Source organism: Fusarium coffeatum, assembly GCF_003316985.1.
Source record: "Fusarium coffeatum strain FIESC_28 chromosome Unknown BRIP53273_contig_112, whole genome shotgun sequence".
Taxonomy (NCBI): Eukaryota; Fungi; Ascomycota; class Sordariomycetes; order Hypocreales; family Nectriaceae; genus Fusarium; species Fusarium coffeatum.
In genome coordinates, this window is record NW_022157905.1 from 1 (window position 1) to 18,147 (window position 18,147).

Below are 18,147 nucleotides of genomic sequence, written 5' to 3' on the forward strand. Positions count from 1 at the left end.
CCCCCCCCCCCCCCAAGCCTCCTACGCGAGTCCAGTCCTGTACGGCCGTTACGACTTTGGCTTTTTCTAGCAAATTTGACTTCCTTCGACTTTTCCTTCCCCAAGGATGGATCTCCAGAATCGAGTCGAGAAGGCCAACGTCCAAGACCTTATCGACATATGCGAACAACTTTCCGAGGAATGCAGGGGTTTCTCAAACTGTCTCAACACTAGTCCAGTCGTATTGGCTGCGCTCGCCAAGGAGTGTCGTGCAATCACAGATGCGCTTGACAGGTTACACGAACTCAGCCGGACAATTGAAGGTGGCACAGAAAGCGTACGAGCATCAAACAACGAATTCGTCTATTCTGTTTCAAAAGACGTACATGAGCTTAGGGCTGCATTGAAACGGATCAAGGGACCAGACAGAGATAGTGGCATTCATCTTAATGAACCACAGCTCATCATTGTCTGGAACGAAGCAGCTTTGAAGGAATATCTTGGACGACTACGCACTCACCAAGCGTCACTCCACACTCTTCTTAACACTGCAACTCGGTAAGTGGTCTTTTCACGTTTTTCCAACTTCTCGCTAACTCTTTTTGTCAGGGCTGGCTATAATTTCGGAGAAAGTGACCTGAATAGGCGTCGCGTGATCGAACCTGACATTGAGGTAGATGAGGCCCTTCGAAGTCTCGGACGAAAGTTCACAGCACCAAGTCAACGCTCTATCGTCTTGCCTCGAGTCAGCGATTCTACCGAGATACAAATACTTCTAGATACTCTGGTCCCACCTCCTGGAGTCACTTATGTGCAGACTAAAGATGTCGCACACGAATTACACCATGCCATCGAACAGACCGATGAAACAGCCGTATTTAACATCCTGCTCGAGCGCGCAGACCCCAATATAACGCTGGCGGGATCAATGTTGTCTCCCCTGCACCGCGCTTTTGACAAGAAGCACATGTTGATCGCTGCATTCCTAATTGTTGCTGGCGCAGATGTTGACGAGCCGACTACTGACGGCGATACAGCCTTGATGAGAGGCATCAAATGTGGCTTCTCGGAACAATTTGCGAGACTTGTTATTCATATGAAGGCACGCATCAATTCAATCGATAACGATGGGCGCTCCGCTCTTCACCTCTCCGCCGCCTCAGACGTTCTCGAGGACGAGACACTACCAGCTCTTATCAACGCTGGCGCAGATATCAATTTGGTCGACTATGAGGGTCACACACCACTACATATAGCGATACAACACGCCCACTGGTCTGCGGCGACGAAATTAGTACAGGCTGGAGCAGATCTCGAGGTCCGATTGCCGGATGGGAAAACAGCACTCCACCTGACGATAGCAATGCGCAACCAAGAGTTCACTCAAGTGTTGATATCTCGCGGAGCGAACGTTGACCGTAAGCTTCGTGAGCACACGCCTTTAACAATGGCCATCAGTACTCGCTGTACTCCCATCACAGCTGCACTCCTGGACATGGGTGCGAATCCAAACTTGCCGAGCCGAAACGGAAACACGCCTCTTCTCGCAGCAGCAGCCACTGGACATGACGAGACGGTGAGATATCTCATCGCTCATGGTGCAGATCCAACAGAAACACATGGGCAGTCTGGTTACACGCCCATGCATATGGCGGCGCACAAAGACAAACCTCACATACTCCGACTCCTGGCTGAATCGGAGGCACCCATCGACGTTTTGGACAGAAATGGTGAAACTCCTCTCTTGATAGCTGCCAAACTTTGCAACGGCCAGAGTGTTCTTCGCCTGATCAACCTGGGTGCCGATATCGAACGAGTTGGGCCGGATGGCATGAGCGTACTTGCCCATGCAGTTAAGATGGGGGACGTTGGCCTCGTTACTGTACTCCTAGAGCTAGGAGCTGGGATGCAGATGACGTCCATGTTTCTTTCCAGGGGCAGTAGGGAGTATCTCGTCCCCGAACCACAAACGACGCCGATTCATGTGGCCGCTCAGCACGCACGAGACGAAATCCTCTTGCGGCTTGTATCGTATGGCGCGTCGCTTGAGAGTACTATATTTCCTGGACGGACTCCTTTATCAGTCGCAGCATCCCATGGTCATGTCTCGACGGTTCGGCTTCTTCTCCGATTAGGTGCGAACACACGCGCTTTAACCACGCATGGTGATACACTTCTATTTGAAGCATCAGCGAACCTAGCAACTCTCAAGATTCTATTACAACAGGGGATCAATGTCAATCATCAAAACGACCGAGGCGCGACAGCGCTTCATTATGCGGCTCTGCGCGGACACATAGGGGGTGTCCGAATGCTGCTTGAAAAGGGAGCTCGACAGTACCACGCAAATGCTGTGTGGGATGCATGGGAAGATAGGGATGGCGCAGGAGGCTATCGACAAGGGACGCCTGCTGGCATGGCTATGCAAAGAGGTTTGGACAATATCGCGGAGTTAATTGAGGGATGGAAATACAACTGACTATCTGGTGGGAGTGATTTTTGGCGACCAGGTTGTTTTGATGGGTAGGCGGAGTAATGACTGGATGATAAACTGTAATATCCTTCCTACATGGGTTTGTATTTATTGAGATACCACATATGTTATTTCTTTTTCTTTTGGCAATCATATCTTTCTGTCTCGGGTAATGCCACTGTGCTCACTCTTTAATATCTTATATCCGGGATCTTGATAATTATCATGGATGCCAAAGAGGCAGTCGGAACAATGTTGCGGATACGAGTGGGAAGATGCGATGCATGATAGGTAGCTTAAAGTTACTTTACGTTAGAAGACCTGCATGGGAACAATTTGTGAAGCACAGGCGAGGCCGCCAATGTGATGCGATTTTAAGATTAATTCATTAATTACTCAGTACCAGCAACTGCAAGATCTCTTACCACATTCATCCCAACTCAGCATAGACCATAAGTTACGAATACGAGACGTCATGACGGCGTATAAGTGTTGACGTAATGGGCTCGAGCGATGATGGGGGCGGCAGCCCAAGTGCTCTCAGAACTGTCCATGATGGGCGTATTCAATTTCTCCAAGGGTCGCTACGCTTGCGACGTGTCTTGGGTAGGTATTCTGTTGAATTAGCAAATAGTCTCGTGATTGAAGAGCTAGAGAATATACCTGGTAGTTAAATGCCTAAAAAGTCGAATTCCTTTTTCCTGGTCCGGGTGATTTATCCTTCTTCATCATCGCTCCTCTTCGCCTTTTCTTCAGACCCTATTGTTGCGATCAACCATTTATTTTCCCTCTCTGCTGAAACGCACCAACTGCCCCCTAATACCTACAGTGGTGACTATCCATATAAATAAGACTGTTTTCCAACATTTGTCTCCTCGATAGATACCTAGGTACCTCAGTCACCTACGGCATCAACCGACCGAACCCTTAAACTGCCCTGCGACTAGTCACCTACAGTGAAGCAGTGGAGGTTGTATCAGCCCCGCGTATACTCTCCCCTATAGCTGTCCTGAACAGCTGCCCGAGACTCCCCCTGCTTCCACAACCCCGCAATCGCAATCGGGCCCCTCCTCGTTACTGTAACTACCGTACGTACCTGGCTCGATACTGCCTGTACACGAGACCGCTTCTCGAAATCTCCTATCGCGAAAGCTACAACTCCATCTCCCGACTTTTTTTCTACGCCCAGTGCAAATTCATAATCATGTCGTCCGCAACCACCCCGGCCGCTCAGGCGAACAGCAGCAGCTGGACCGCCTTCCTAAAGGTAAATATTCGACCTCATGCTTTACCTGGTCCAAGTTTGATCGACTCGTGAGTGATCGCGGTAGCTAACCCCCGTCTTTTCGACGTGCTCTATAGTCCATTGCTTCCTTCAATGGCGACCTCTCTTCGCTCACCGCGCCTCCATTCATCCTCTCTTCCCAGTCTCTTACCGAATTCTCTGCCTACTGGGCCACGCACCCTCCCGTCCTGACCGCCCCTGCTGCCGAGTCTGATCCCGCCAAGCGTGCTATGCTCGTCCTCAAGTGGTTCCTTTCGACCCTCAAACATCAATACGCCAGCAGAAGTGAGCAGTTTGGAAACGAAAAGAAGCCTCTGAACCCCTTTCTTGGTGAACTTTTCCTCGGTACCTGGACCGACGAAGCTGGCGAGACCACTCTCATCTCAGAACAGGTTAGCCACCACCCTCCTGCTACCGCATATTGCATTCGCAACAACAAGACTGGCGTCGAGCTCGAGGGTTACAATGCCCAGAAGGCCACCTTCAAGAGCACCATTATCGTCAAGCAAATTGGTCATGCCGTTCTTCGTGTTCCTCTTGCCTCGGGCGAGATTGAATCCTACCTCATCACCCTCCCTGGCCTGCATATCGAGGGTTTGATTTTCGGTGCGCCCTTCGTCGAGCTTGATGGCTCAAGTCATATTACCAGCTCCAGCGGCTTCACTTCCAAGATCGACTACAGCGGTAAGGGATGGCTGTCTGGCAAGAAGAACACCATTGTTGCCACTGTCCATCCTACAGGCAAGGAGAAGGAGGTTCTCTACAATGTCACCGGCCAGTGGAACAAGTCATTTGAGGTTTATTCAGGACCCGCCAAGTCTAACTCCAAGTCTACACTTGTGAGCACATACGACGCTGTCAACACCGCCCAGACTGAGCTCCGCGTTGCTCCTATCGATCAGCAACATCCCCTCGAGTCTCGTCGTGCCTGGTCTCGTGTCGCCGAAGCCATCCAGAAGGGCGATATGGACACCACCGGTTCTGAGAAGGGCAAGATCGAGCATGCCCAGCGCAACATGCGCACCAAGGAGCGCTCGGAGGGCCGCGCATGGGATCGCCAATACTTCACCGCTGTCGAGGGACAAGACCCCGTCCTTCAGCAACTCGGCAAGGTCGTCGGTGTGCCTGTTGATGGCGAGGCTGATAAGACTGGCGGCCTCTGGCGATTTGATAAGGTCAAGGCTGATGCCCGTGCTGCTAAGCAGCTCACCCAGGATGACATTGCTCAGATGGAGAAGGAGCTTCTTGGATGGTAGTTACACCCAAGAGGATCCTCAAGCAACAGTAGTAATGCCAGGTGAAGCTAATTCTGGTTATAATACATGATAACAGAAGACGGGTAGTGAAAGGGACAAAGCAGAATCAAAAGAGGTGGTCATGGGTTAGAATAAACGGCGCTCGGCACATGTTCTCTAGTACAGGAGACAATTCGTAGGGAACCAATAGGCCGGACTGGTTTGGTTTGTATGATATTCGACAGTTTATGTACTTTCTACGATTAATGACATGGTTTTCATGTACTCCAATTCGCGATGATCTATTGACACAACATTGAAGCTTGCAAAATGTCAACGCATTTGACTATATTGTAATGAAATGCATATAAAATTTAGTAATTCAAACATTTTCTACCAACTTCACAAAAGTAAAGAATGCATTTATGCTTCATCAATTTTTTTTTCATTAATTTGCTACTTTCGTCACCTCATAACGTCCCTTGCAACTTTCAACATCAATGTTGTGCTTGAACCAAGGGGAGGGGCTATTCTTTGGTCCCTCTTTTTTTCTTTCCAAACGGTATTTCATGAACTTTGTCGCGCTAGTGGGATATCATTAAAGCCAGTGTCTTGGAAGACATTTATAGCTGGTTGGCGGTGTTGAAGTCCTCGAGGGCCTCAGCAACACGCTTGGCCATGGTCTTCTCACCCTCACGGACCCAGACACGGGGCTGGACAAACGTTAGTATAAAACTCCAGATCTATGTCAGTAGGGTGTAAACTTACGTCGAAGTACTTCTTGTTAGGCTTGTCCTCGCCGTCGGGGTTGCCGACGGTGGTGTTGACGTACTCGCGCTTGTTGACCATGTAGTCTCGGATACCAGAGCAGTAAGCGAACTGCATGTCAGTGTCGACGTTAACCTTGACAACACCGTAGCCAATGGCATCGAGGTACTCCTTCTTGGAGGAGCCGGAGCCACCGTGGAAGACAAAGAAAACAGGCTTGTCGTTGTCGGACTTGATGGCCTCCTTGACGTGAGCCTGGTGCTTGCCGAGAAGCTCGGGGTGGAGCTTGACGTTGCCGGGCTTGTAAACACCGTGGACGTTACCGAAGCCAGCGGCGATGGAGAAGTAGGGGGAGATGGGGGAGAGGGTGTTGTAGATGTTGAGGATATCCTCGGGCTGGGTGTAGAGGGAGTTGTTGTCAACATCCTCGTTGTTGACACCGTCCTCCTCACCACCAGTGATACCAATCTCCATCTCGAGCCACTGCTTCATGGGGGCAGCGCGCTTGAGGTACTTGGCGGTGGTCTCGATGTTCCAGTCGACGGGCTCCTCAGAGAGATCGATCATGTGAGAAGAGAAGAGAGGCTCGCCCTTCTCCTTGAAGTAAGCCTCATCGGCATCGAGCATACCATCGAGCCAAGGGAGGAGCTTCTTGGCGCAGTGGTCGGTGTGGAGGACGACAGGGACGCCGTATGTGGGAGCAAGAGAGCGAACGTAGTGGGCAGCAGCGACGGAGCCGGCAATGGAAGCGCTCTGGTCACCGTTGCTAACACCCTTTCAAGTTGTCAGTCTGATGTCAATGGCACGAAAATTTGTTGGGGAACGTACCTTTCCGGCGAAGAAGGCAGCACCACCCTGGGAGAACTGGAGGATGACGGGGGCCTTAGCATCGCGGGCAGCCTCGAGGGCAGCGACGACAGTGGAAGAAGAGGTGACGTTCTAAAGTTCCTGGTCTTAGCAGAGTTTTTCGAGTGCCTTTTTGAGATGGTTGACTTACAATGGCGGGGATAGCGAACTTGTGTTCGCGAGCGTACTCGAAGAGACGGAGGACATCGTCACCGACGATGACACCGGACTTGCGGCTGAGGACTTCTTGGACACCCATGATTGCGGTTTGTGAGGTTTAGGATTGATGAATTGTAGGTTGAGATGAAAAGATGAAGAAGAGAAAAAGTCTAATGAGCAAGAAAGCTGTTAGTTATGAATGAAACGAGCAATGACGAAGAGGAGGGGCGTGGCGGGGTTTTGAATCCAATTTAGTTTGGGTCTTATCGATAATGCAAGCTGTTGCGTAGTGACGGGATGCTCTCAGTCTCAGGGAAGGGGCAGATTTTTGGAGGGGCAGAGTGGCAGACAGGGCAGAGCTGGCAGGGAAGGAGGGGCACTTCTGACGCTCTTGCCGAGAGACGCTCTGTGCGGGTCAAGATGAGTTCATAGGTTTGAGGCCATGAGCTGTTTACAACATCCAACATTGCCATGTCGGTGAGGCATAAACCGACAGTATGATAAGACAGCGGAGTTTTTTATTTCGTCAGGAATGCGCGTCTAATCCATCTCGCAGCATTCTGCGCCTCGATTGGCGAGAGCCGACGTGCGTCGCGAATCGTCTGAGACTCCCGGCCCGTATACTGAGTTTCACGGGCCTTCCAGGGCTGTTGAATGGGCTGAGACTGTTGAACGATACGCCGCACCACCCAGTGAGACGATGGGATCACCTCACCAGAAACGGGCATTCACCGTACACCTCAACCCGATTCAGTCTTTCAGGTCCCCGGGAGCTCCGTTGCCCGGTGTCTCTCCGGTGGCTCCGCGGCCGATATGTCTTCTCTGACCTTCTCTCGGGCTCTGCGCTATTCTCTCTTCCTCTCACAACTCTGCTCTCTATCATGTTGCCCACCTTGTCTCCGCTATAGGACAGCCTGGCTCAGGTATCCTCGTCGGACCAAGACTTTGTCCAGAAAATCGCTCCCCCAGCAATCTCACTCGAGGTAGCTAGTGAGAGCTCACTGACGTTGTTGAGTAAATCCTCGGTGGTAAAGTGGAGTCGCCAACACAGCGGCGCCGTTGCAGAACAAATGCAGTGGATGGGATTGGACTCGGTATGTAACAGTGGAGAGCGATGCGACTTACACACTTTTTGGCAGTTAAACGGGAGACCCAGCTATGATGTCGGCAATGACGATAAGTGGATGAATTGTCAAGATCTGAAAATGAAAACATCGCCATGGGGGGAGGGGCACCCGACTTATATGATGCCCTCCTCTACGCTGTGCCGAGAGCTTTTCATACCACAGCCGACAGTTTGGGGTAATCGACGGAAACATGCGGAACGAATTGGTCATTGAGACCATTCATCGGATTCGTCACTCGTTGTTGTTAGCAAAACATTGACTATGATTCTCGTGTGACCCCATTTCCCCGCATAGTTAAACATCGTGAGCATCACGGTTGGCTAGAACACCGCCATGGCTGTGGGCACTCCCGGGCTGGATTACGCTGATGCCTCCTGCCCAGCCTACTGTATCATTTCCTATATCACGATTGCGAAGCCAATGGAAAAGCTCACTGCATGGGTGTAGTCGCATTACCAGCAACAATCCTTCTCGACGATTCTCGTAAAAACGCAAGACTTGCATGGGGGAAGCGTGTTTCTCCAGCAGAATCATTCAGATTGAACTCAATTTTCCCAATTCGAGGTTGAAAATCATGATCGCAGTTCAATTGGTGGAGCTTCGACATCATCCTTGTGGGGGGTATTCTTAAGTTGCCGTGGAACATCATCTCGGTCATCGAATACCGGCCAGCAGCATCATGCCAATGACGAGATAAACTCGGATCAGCAACTTGGTCGATTCTATTTATGTTTGTTGGACCATTAGCCCGGTTGATGCCGAACGCTGATCGAAGATACCGCATATGTACATCTGCAAAGAAATTTCTCAGCCTACACCAGCGTTCTATCGACGCGAGTCGTGGACGGTAGTTGATTTTGTTGATCACTGCGTTCCTGAGCTTGCAATGCGACCTACTGAAGCTCGGAGGCAGCCTGAGCAGCTCTCAATTGCATTTCCGGCCATTCTGGTTGATCTTTGGATCCAATCTTAACCCCTTCAGCCCGAGGATATATTCAATTGGGACGTCAGGGACGTCGCACCCCAAAGCAAGCATGTCGTAATTTTGAGATCAACCCCCACCAGCCAGTCCCTCCGTTCGTCCCTCAACCCCACCGCCCGCCTCGTTCATGGAGTTCCGGGTTTCCTCGAGCAGTCCCGCCAGTTGACCGGCAAGGAATAGAAATTAGTCCCTGCAATTGCATCAGACTTGAGTGAGCAACTCATGAATTCCATTCGGTATCGCCTTGTCAACAACAGCTGATTGGCTTCCGTAGCTCAGTTGGTTAGAGCGTCGTACTAATACTTCAATCTGAATATTCAGTAATGCGAAGGTCTCAGGTTCAAGCCCTGGCGGGAGCAAAGTCTCTCAGTGCCCATCAGCTGTTTCTTTTTGCATTTTTTGTCCATTTTTCTAATACTGTTTTAGTTCCAGGGATATTGATTGGTGTTGATGACGGGAGACCGACTTGCAAACGGGGTTCCAAGCAGCTACTGCAGATGACCACAAGCTCATGTATGCGTTGATAAATAAGAGATCAAATGATTTATTGGTAACTTTATGCCAGTTTAGACCGGCATTGAGACCATCTTCTTCTGTCGTCCTTAGGCCGAAGGGCAACTTTTCTATACTCGAGAGCTAGACACTACAGTCCTGTCTACCCTGAAGGCACCTTGAGTCTTGAAGGGCATCGGAATCCTTGCCCGTGAGAGCACATAAGATGAAAATCAATACCCTGGCTTGTAACTAACAATGGGAGTTTTAATTACTTACTAATTGAGTATCGTGAATACCTAGTTAAAGACGCCATGTTGACACGAGCGAACTGAATATGTCTTAACATCAAAACTATGTCAATTAACCGTCGCACGTCTCTGAATCGAATCACAATTAACTAGGCAATGTCACTACGAAAGGCATTTCATGTCAACAGCTAATTTTATTCCGCTAGTAATACTGCTATTTCAACATGATATCAATCTACTTCATGGTTGTACGGCATGTGCTGATATGAGTAGATTTCACGTGCATGACGTCTGGTTTAAAAAAAGAGGGCCTTTCAAAAACCCTAGCCAATGTATCGTTTCCCAAACTTGAACATCACATAGTTCAGCCCTTCAAGCCAATGCTTTCCCTGGTGTTGTGTCGGCCCGAGCCAATGTGAAAGCATAGGGAACCGTCTGATCTACCGACGATGGACGAAGAAACATTGAAGGAAGCTCTTACAAGCTTCCCGAACGCCGAAAAGCCGACACCTCCAGCGGCAGCATCAGGACTTAATATCAATGCGCTCTTCGACAACCCTCTCTTTGCAGGCGGAATAGGTCTCGCATCTTTGGGAGCAGTTGCGGCCTTCGCGCGTAAAGGTGCAGTATCCGCACTTGGAGCAGCCCGCCGTCGCTTGCTCGTGAATCTCGAAATCAGCAAGCAAGATCCAGCATACCCATGGATTCTAGCATGGCTGTCTCAACCTCGCGAAACACCGGGTTTTATCGCTTCTCGACTTACACGAATACATAATGTCTCTATCACTACCACCAACGCATCTCGGACCGCAGGGTCTAGCGGACCTCAAAACGCGCAATTCTTCGTACAGCCCGGCTACGGACGACATATAGTCAAGACCGGCAATGTCTACATTGCCGTGAACCGAGAGAAGCACAACACAGCGAATATGAATACGGGTGAACCGCACGAGATTGTGCAGTTAACGACGCTTTGGGCGCATCGACATGTATTCGAAGAAGTGTTCAAGGAGGCGCGTGAACTGGCAGCAAAAGCCAATGAAGGAAAGACAATAGTATACTCGGCTAGAGGGATGGATTGGCTGCCGCTCGGCGATCCTCGCAAGAAGCGCCCATTGGATTCGGTGATACTGGATGAGGGTGTCAAGGAAAACGTTGTTAACGACGTACAAGACTTTTTGAATCGACAACAATGGTATGTGGATAGAGGTATCCCGTACCGAAGAGGATATTTGCTGTTTGGGCCCCCAGGCAGTGGAAAAACTTCTTTTATTCAGGCACTTGCAGGAGAGCTGGACTTCAGCGTGGCCATGATAAACCTTAGCGAGATGGGCATGACAGACGATAAGCTGGCTTATCTCCTTACGAAATTACCCAAGAGGAGTCTGCTGTTACTCGAGGATGCTGATGCAGCCTTTGTCAACCGACGACAGCGGGATGCCGATGGCTACAATGGCGCGACAGTGACCTTTTCCGGCCTTCTCAATGCCCTCGATGGTGTTGCAGCAGGTGAAGAGCGTATTGCATTCCTGACGACCAACCACGTTGACCGGCTCGATCCTGCGCTGATCCGACCTGGCCGAGTGGACTTGATGCTTCGTATTGGTGAAGCGACACGTTACCAGGCTGAGAAGATGTGGGATCGATTCTACGGCGATGTTGACAAGGATCACTCCGGGCGAGAACGATTCCTTAACCGATTGGAAAAGTTGGGTCTGTTCGGAGTTGGACCTGATGGGGAACCATCGAATCGACACACAAGCACTGCCGCAATCCAAGGACTGTTCTTGTTCAACAAGAACGACATGCAGGGTGCTATTGATATGGCTGAAGGCCTCATCCCAAGAAAGTTTGAGGCTTCAGATGAGGTCCCAGAGGGAGCGATTAAGACACCAGCTTGATCGACCTGTGTATTTTTTTGAGATTGTACGAATATGTACCATATGACCAGCCACCTTTGATACCCGTGTTGGAAGTAGAACGAGAAGGATTGTATATTAGAGACCGTGATGCATACTGGATATGACAAGAGAACATATGACTCTCACATTTTGTCGTACACAATTACTTTGCTCCAGTCTTGGCCATGTCCAGTAACAGAGTACAATACTCTTACTGTGCCTCATTTGTTTCGCTGTGACAAGTCGCGCAGTTTCTTGGGCGATTCTATAATCCAGTGAAATGGATAATCGCCTAAAACTTCCAATCACAGAAAATCTCCATCCAGATATTCTTCTTTTTGATTGTTTGGGGGCTTTGTGATTCATTTCATTAGAGCTGTTGTGAGCTGTGAGCCGCTGTTGCCTAGCTCGGTACTCCATAGGTATGTTGTTGAACTGTGCTCACATCGTTGAACAAAACATAGAACCAACAATCACGAGCGGAATAATTCATATTCGTCCAACAACGTGTACCCTGCCTGGGCTTGCGAAACCACCCCCATACAAGACAATAAATTGAGAGAAAGTATCTCATCGTCGTGAACTCAAACCCCAATATCTACATGCCAATTTGCCAACTCCACAATGCCACCCGATTCGAACTTTCGCCAATGGACCCTGGACGCATGGATATCTAGAAGATCTCCCTCCAGGCCCGTTACTTCGACATCTGGTCAGGCATCTAGAGCAGAACAGAGGCCCCCAAGGCAGCTTCCGTCAAGTCATTACTCCCCTTATGCTACCGACAGACGAACAGATCCCTACAGACGGGGTGCGGCGCTTGCAGCAGTAGCCCAGGAGACGCTGGCAGTCCTCCCCAACATCTTAGCCCAGTTGCCTCATATCGATGCCACAAGATCTGAGCGCCATTATTATACAAGTCTAGCCCCTCTCGATGCAATTTATTGTCCCAGAAGATCACCCGCAAGGATCAGAGTTGTCAACGACGATACTTTCAATGCTGCCATCGACCTCGCAGCTGCCAAAGGATCCGGCACAGGTCGGGTCGCCGTGTTGAATATGGCCAGCCATGTCAGTCCAGGTGGAGGGTGGCTGAAGGGAGCGCGTGCTCAGGAGGAGGCTCTATGCTATCGAAGCTCGCTGGCACTCTCACTCCATCGACGATACTTTCCCTGGAAGCAGCGTATGGGTCTTTACACCCGCGACGTTGTCATCATTCGCTCCGATCAAGATTCCGGACATCATCTTCTTACGCCTCATACACCACCTGCAAACCTCCCTATCGTCAGTGTTCTCAGCATCGCCGCATTGAAATTACCTCCTCTCGCCGACATTGTCAAGACCGTACGAGGACATCCTGTGGCCAGGACAGTTTTTGCAAAAGCTTCTGATCGCGAACTCACCAAGCTCAAGATGAGATTGTGCCTCAGAATGGCAGCACATCGAAGGCATAGATTGCTAGTACTCGGTGCATTGGGATGTGGTGCTTTCCAGAACCCACCGAGAGAGATAGCTCGCTGCTGGCTGGAAGTGTTGAAGGAGCCTGAGTTCCAAGGTGGCTGGTGGGAGGAGATCTGGTTTGCTGTGTTTGATAAAAGAGGTGAAGGCAACCTGGAGATTTTTGAAGAGATACTTGATGGTGTCAGTGTTTGAAACTGCACGTAGGAATATGCGAAGAGCTGCGAGATAGTACTATCACTACTCGGTATAATTAGATGGACAAGGATAATTATACGATTGTATGCTATATGCCATAGGTTGGCATGCTTATATACATGCAGTACTGTCCTTGAAGAACAAGCTGGATCCTTATTGATAACAAGACATATTAATCGAACCTGCTATTATGAGTCTCCATCACACAACCACACTAAAGTGCTGTATATAGAACGATGTTAGAACGGCCCCGCCCAAAGAATCTGAGATAAAACCGGCGATGTGGAGCAGACCCGGTACCGATGGTCCGGACCAGACCGGCCCTGCATGAACGGCCAAGTGTGGTCCAAGGACGACTTCAGCTAACTAGCTGGGCACTTGGAATGTACTATAGTAGTGGTGTCTTGGGAAAGCTTGCCATCTCAACGGTCGAGTTGAGACACGCAGAGGATATGATTGGGTGTCAAATACCAGAGATGGCGACTACTGTGGTATTGTCTTTAACCCAGTCTCGTCATGATGAGCCAATATGGCACAATCGATATCAAGCTGGCCATTGGATCCAAGAGAATTTACTAACTAACAAAACTTGTGCCCTGCAAGTTTTAAGCTTGAGAAGTCAAACTTCTCATCTCCCCGACTCAAGTATCAACCATCATGGATACTTCCAAGATTAAGACGCTAGCCAACTCCACTGCTGCACCACTTTTATATCTTCTCGGTCGTTTGCAAACTCTTCAGTGTCTTGTTGCGCGGTATTTTTTTAGGCCATGTCGTGATCGGCGATAATTATGGCGTTTTGGGACAACCCCGGGATTTCAACGCCACAATGTACTGTTCAAGATTCAGAAGAGACCAGAAACAGAGGTAGCATTCAATGCACGATAAGCCGTATGCATACAGTGCTATACCTAAAGTCAGCCTGTTGCGTGGGGGCTTCCATACAAGACAGATAGTGACACTACCTATCTATCAACAATTGAAAGAGGCAAGAGACTGCTTTGTCTACAGAGCCTGCATGACTAGTTTCGGACTTTAGACGTCGAACTAATAGTAACAACTCTAGGCTACAGCTACATACTGCACTATTACTCCTTCAGCGCTATATCCGAGTACCCAGCCTTGCAGGGTACCTAAACCTCCATGACCAGCAGACGGGATCCGAGGACCTAATAAGGATAGCTTCTCGAGCAACCCATCAACAAGCGGGTCGATCCCTACTTTGAATGCAGAACCCTATGCTCGCCTGCGTTAGCCCAGCGGGCCCTTTGGTGATGGCATAATGGTAAGTCCGTAGTACAGGACTGTAGTCGCCTCACAACTCTATATCGACTTTTCTCTGCATGCCCTTTGCACGTGGTAGTAGAAGTTCTGTTTATACATACCTTAATCGGGGGCCCGTCACACTTTTAAACTCTACATCTCAACGGCTTTATCTCTTGGTACTGCCGCTCAATCCAGGCGATCAGTTCTGTTTTAATATCCCCTCTTAATACTGAAGAGGCTGTGATAGCCAATTCCAACGTTATGGCCTACCGCCACAACAAGGACGAAGATGTCGTCGCCGGCGATGACCCTTCTGCGTACAACAACTATGACTCTACGCGCCTCAACGATGCATCCGAATCCGACTCCATGGACCCGGATACTGGCGTCAAGCGCGGCTTGAAGAATCGGCATCTGTCCATGATGGCTCTGGCTGGTATTATCGGACCTGGACTTCTTGTTGGCGCAGGTGGCGCATTGAACGTTGGAGGACCAGCTGCCTTGCTAATTGGATTTGGCGTTGTTGGTAAGTTCCCATTTGTGTTCCTGTGTGGCGATGTTGGGAGGGTTTTGTTGCGCAGCGAGCCTCTTCAGATCCCATGTATGCACAATATTCTTGAGAATACCATGCTAACTCTCACAGGTATCATCGCCTTCTGTATTATGCAGTCTCTTGGTGAAGTGACCACATTGTATCCCGGTGGGGGTTCCTTTATCTCTCTCGCTGAGCGTATGGTAGACAAGTCCTTTTCTGTCGCTGTAGGCTGGAATTACTTTGTTATCTGGGCTGCGGTCCTCGCCAATGAGTACAATGTTATCTGCAGTATTCTCACTTACTGGGGACCTCAAGTCCCTCTCTGGGGTTACTTCCTTATCTTCTGGACTGTATTCATGGGATTCCAACTGCTCGGTGTTGAAGCCTTTGGTGAGGCTGAATTCTGGCTTGCGCTTATGAAGCTACTTGGCTTGACAGCATACTTCATCTTCGCCATCATCTATGCAGCGGGCGGCTTGGTAGGCCAGGACGAGCCTTTGGGTTTCAGATACTGGAGTGATCCTGGAGCCTTCAACGGGAATGGCTTCCGCGGCGTTGCTTCAGTCTTTGTGTTCTGCGCCACGTTCTACTCTGGTGTTGAGTCTATTGCTGTAGCTGCGACTGAGACCAGAAACCCTGGTGTAGCTGTTCCTCAGGCCATTCGACAGGTCTTTTGGCGTATCATCTTTGTCTACATGGGATCCGCTCTCTTCTTTGGCATTACTTGTCCTGCTAATGCGAGTGGACTGGTAAATGGAGGTTCCAAGGCTCTCCAAAGCCCTATGACTATTGCCCTTGAGATTGCTGGTTGGCAAGGAGGTCAGTACATTGTCATTTTATGCTTGTTTACTGATGCTAACATATCGCAGGTGTCCACCTTATCAACGCCTTCATTCTTCTGACTTGCTTGTCCGCCATCAACTCATCCATTTACTTCGGCTCACGTACTGTTTTCTACATGGCTCAGTCTGGCAAAGCCCCCAAAGTATTTGCTTGGACTAACAAACGTGGTGTTCCTGTCTGGGCTATTCTGATTACCAATGCTGTCGGCGCCATCTCTATGATGAATGTCTCCACTGGTGCATCCAAAGCCTATAGCTACATCGTCAACCTGTCTGGTGTTAGTGCTTTCCTTGTTTGGGGCAGCATCTGCTTCATCCATATTCGCTTCCGTCGAGCCTGGGTTGCCCAGGGACGAAGCCTCAACGACCTCCCCTACAAGGCATTGGGCTTTCCTTATCTTGCTTGGTTTGGTCTGGCGGCTTGCATCTTCCTGGCCTTGGTACAAGGCTGGACTACGTTGTCTCCGTTCAATGCTGGTAACTTTGTGGATGCTTATATCCTGGTACCCTTGTTCGGTATCATCTATGTCTTCTGCAAGATCTTGTGGCGCGGAAGTGATCCGCTGAAGCGAAGCTGGAGCATCGATCTTGATAGTGGAAGAAGGACAGATTTGGATTACAACAGTGGCCCAACATCGAAAGAAGTGCCAGGTCAGATGGCTTGGTGGAGGAGGGTATGGGCTTGGTTTTAAGCATGTGCTCACGGTTATAGTTTAGTTTGGATTATGATACCACGCAAGCTTCACGATGGTTGTATATGACTTTGCTTCAAACATGTATATTGGTTCTCGTATCATATTCTGCGTATATATATAATACGCGAATCTGCCAAGACCTGATTTCTCATTTACTTCGTCCCCTGGTGTTATGTGTAATACCTCTTAGGGGAACGATAGTAACGAGCTCTTTCTGCGAGTGACTGAATGTCACAGCCCTCTGTTTCCATTCGATCATCGCGACCTCGGTGAGTTCACCACCGGGATTCTCAGGCGTTCGACGGAATATCGCCTTTCCGATTGCAACTACATAGGGATGCCTTCCTTCACATTCAGGCGGCATATCGTTGGCGATGTATGGTGGACAGTACTGCAAAGGTATATTGACCATGACCACCTCAATGCGGTACTGAGGGTCTCTGGGCCATGCCACCTCTCTGTCAGTGAGGGCATTCATCGCTGCGCTGACGAGATCGTCAGTGATGTAGAGAGGGTACGAGTCAGGGTGAGCAGGGCCAAAGAACTTGGGTTTGCTTCCAAGGACGGAGCGAAGCTTCCTGGCGAATGGAGAGGCCAGCATTGCGGTTGTTTTGGAGTTCAGAATGAGGTCTGTAGATTGTCATCAAGTGAGCGAAAGTGGAGAAGTGAATTGATCTGGCTCAGAAGATTTGGACAGTCATATAGGATAGACATCTAAAGTTAGATTTTGAGAAGCTTTACATTTTCGAACGTTCACAGAGCACTTGTCTATTCATACGTGAGAAGCAAAACTATATGCCTTAAGCTTTGCTCTCATAAAGCAGAATTGTGCTTATAAGGATGGGCTTTTGCTGGTTAATCGTCAGAGACAAACCATATCGTCTAAGTCCATGAAGCGTGTGAAGTCTAAAGGACATGGAGCGCATTTTGTAACTCTAGGTAAAATAAGTTAGTATATTCTGTTTCAAACTGAAGCACATAGTTGTAATAAAATCGATAAGGATAATTGCCTAAGAAATTTGCCTTGTTTCTTTACTCCTTGTTTGAGGCTCCCTGGATCCATCAACATGGATGGCAGTTGTTATATTGGATGTTTCGAAACATCGCTAGACGCGCTAATCAGTTCTCCCTCCATACTCTTTAACCTATCGGCTGTGCCCTGAAACATTCCGTAACTAACAATCATTAAGTCTTATCTATACTCTCGTCTCATAATTAATGAAGCTATTCGCAATGAGTGACATGTGATAACACCCTCCATACCAACTCGAGCCGGACTTATTGATTCCCCGCCCGGCTTTCAGGGGCACTGCAGGGGCCCGTGCGGAAAGCTATCGGGAGCGGGTTGGTCAATCGGTTCCTGTACATGTCGCTGAAGATTTATGCACAATGACAGCAGCACGAATGTGTTCATTCCAAGTACCGGTACTTTGAGGCCTCTGACGATCTTATGGAAGTGATCGCAACGTGCCCTGTAGTCTACCCAAGACTAGACTACTAACTGTACCTATTGCGTGCATCCTCTTTGAAGCTTCTCAACAATTATCGACTCTACCAAATCTCGACTAGGTACATCACGATCGACGTTTGATTTATTAGCCAAGCCCCTCGCTACAATATCCTGGTGATTACCGACCGACCGCCCAGGATAAGAC

The 18,147-nt window shown here is 49.3% G+C and overlaps 7 protein-coding genes across 7 annotated transcripts; 5 read left to right on the plus strand and 2 right to left on the minus strand.

The window, feature by feature from the left end:
• Window positions 1-106: 106 nt before the first annotated feature.
• Window positions 107-2,458, plus strand: FIESC28_05163 (uncharacterized protein; the record flags this gene model as incomplete). The annotated part of the gene is made up of 2 exons (XM_031159310.1): window positions 107-537; window positions 589-2,458. 2 exons carry the CDS (start codon window positions 107-109, stop codon window positions 2,456-2,458), a joined length of 2,301 nt encoding a protein of 766 aa, XP_031016548.1.
• A 1,198-nt stretch (window positions 2,459-3,656) lies between these two features.
• Window positions 3,657-4,993, plus strand: FIESC28_05164 (uncharacterized protein; the record flags this gene model as incomplete). Its single annotated transcript, XM_031159311.1, has 2 exons — window positions 3,657-3,719; window positions 3,815-4,993. The coding sequence occupies 2 exons, from the start codon at window positions 3,657-3,659 to the stop codon at window positions 4,991-4,993; spliced, it is 1,242 nt and encodes a 413-aa protein (XP_031016549.1).
• A 602-nt stretch (window positions 4,994-5,595) lies between these two features.
• Window positions 5,596-6,845, minus strand: FIESC28_05165 (uncharacterized protein; the record flags this gene model as incomplete). The annotated part of the gene is made up of 4 exons (XM_031159312.1): window positions 5,596-5,685; window positions 5,741-6,514; window positions 6,569-6,679; window positions 6,738-6,845. The coding sequence occupies 4 exons, from the start codon at window positions 6,843-6,845 to the stop codon at window positions 5,596-5,598; spliced, it is 1,083 nt and encodes a 360-aa protein (XP_031016550.1).
• A 3,201-nt stretch (window positions 6,846-10,046) lies between these two features.
• FIESC28_05166 (uncharacterized protein) lies at window positions 10,047-11,498 on the plus strand (the record flags this gene model as incomplete). Its single annotated transcript, XM_031159313.1, has 1 exon — window positions 10,047-11,498. One exon carries the CDS (start codon window positions 10,047-10,049, stop codon window positions 11,496-11,498), a length of 1,452 nt encoding a protein of 483 aa, XP_031016551.1.
• A 624-nt stretch (window positions 11,499-12,122) lies between these two features.
• On the plus strand, window positions 12,123-13,151 carry FIESC28_05167 (uncharacterized protein; the record flags this gene model as incomplete). Its single annotated transcript, XM_031159314.1, has 1 exon — window positions 12,123-13,151. The coding sequence occupies one exon, from the start codon at window positions 12,123-12,125 to the stop codon at window positions 13,149-13,151; it is 1,029 nt and encodes a 342-aa protein (XP_031016552.1).
• Window positions 13,152-14,681: 1,530 nt separating this feature from the next.
• FIESC28_05168 (uncharacterized protein) lies at window positions 14,682-16,489 on the plus strand (the record flags this gene model as incomplete). Its single annotated transcript, XM_031159315.1, has 3 exons — window positions 14,682-14,946; window positions 15,064-15,774; window positions 15,825-16,489. 3 exons carry the CDS (start codon window positions 14,682-14,684, stop codon window positions 16,487-16,489), a joined length of 1,641 nt encoding a protein of 546 aa, XP_031016553.1.
• Window positions 16,490-16,640: 151 nt separating this feature from the next.
• Window positions 16,641-17,093, minus strand: FIESC28_05169 (uncharacterized protein; the record flags this gene model as incomplete). Its single annotated transcript, XM_031159316.1, has 1 exon — window positions 16,641-17,093. One exon carries the CDS (start codon window positions 17,091-17,093, stop codon window positions 16,641-16,643), a length of 453 nt encoding a protein of 150 aa, XP_031016554.1.
• Window positions 17,094-18,147: the final 1,054 nt, after the last annotated feature.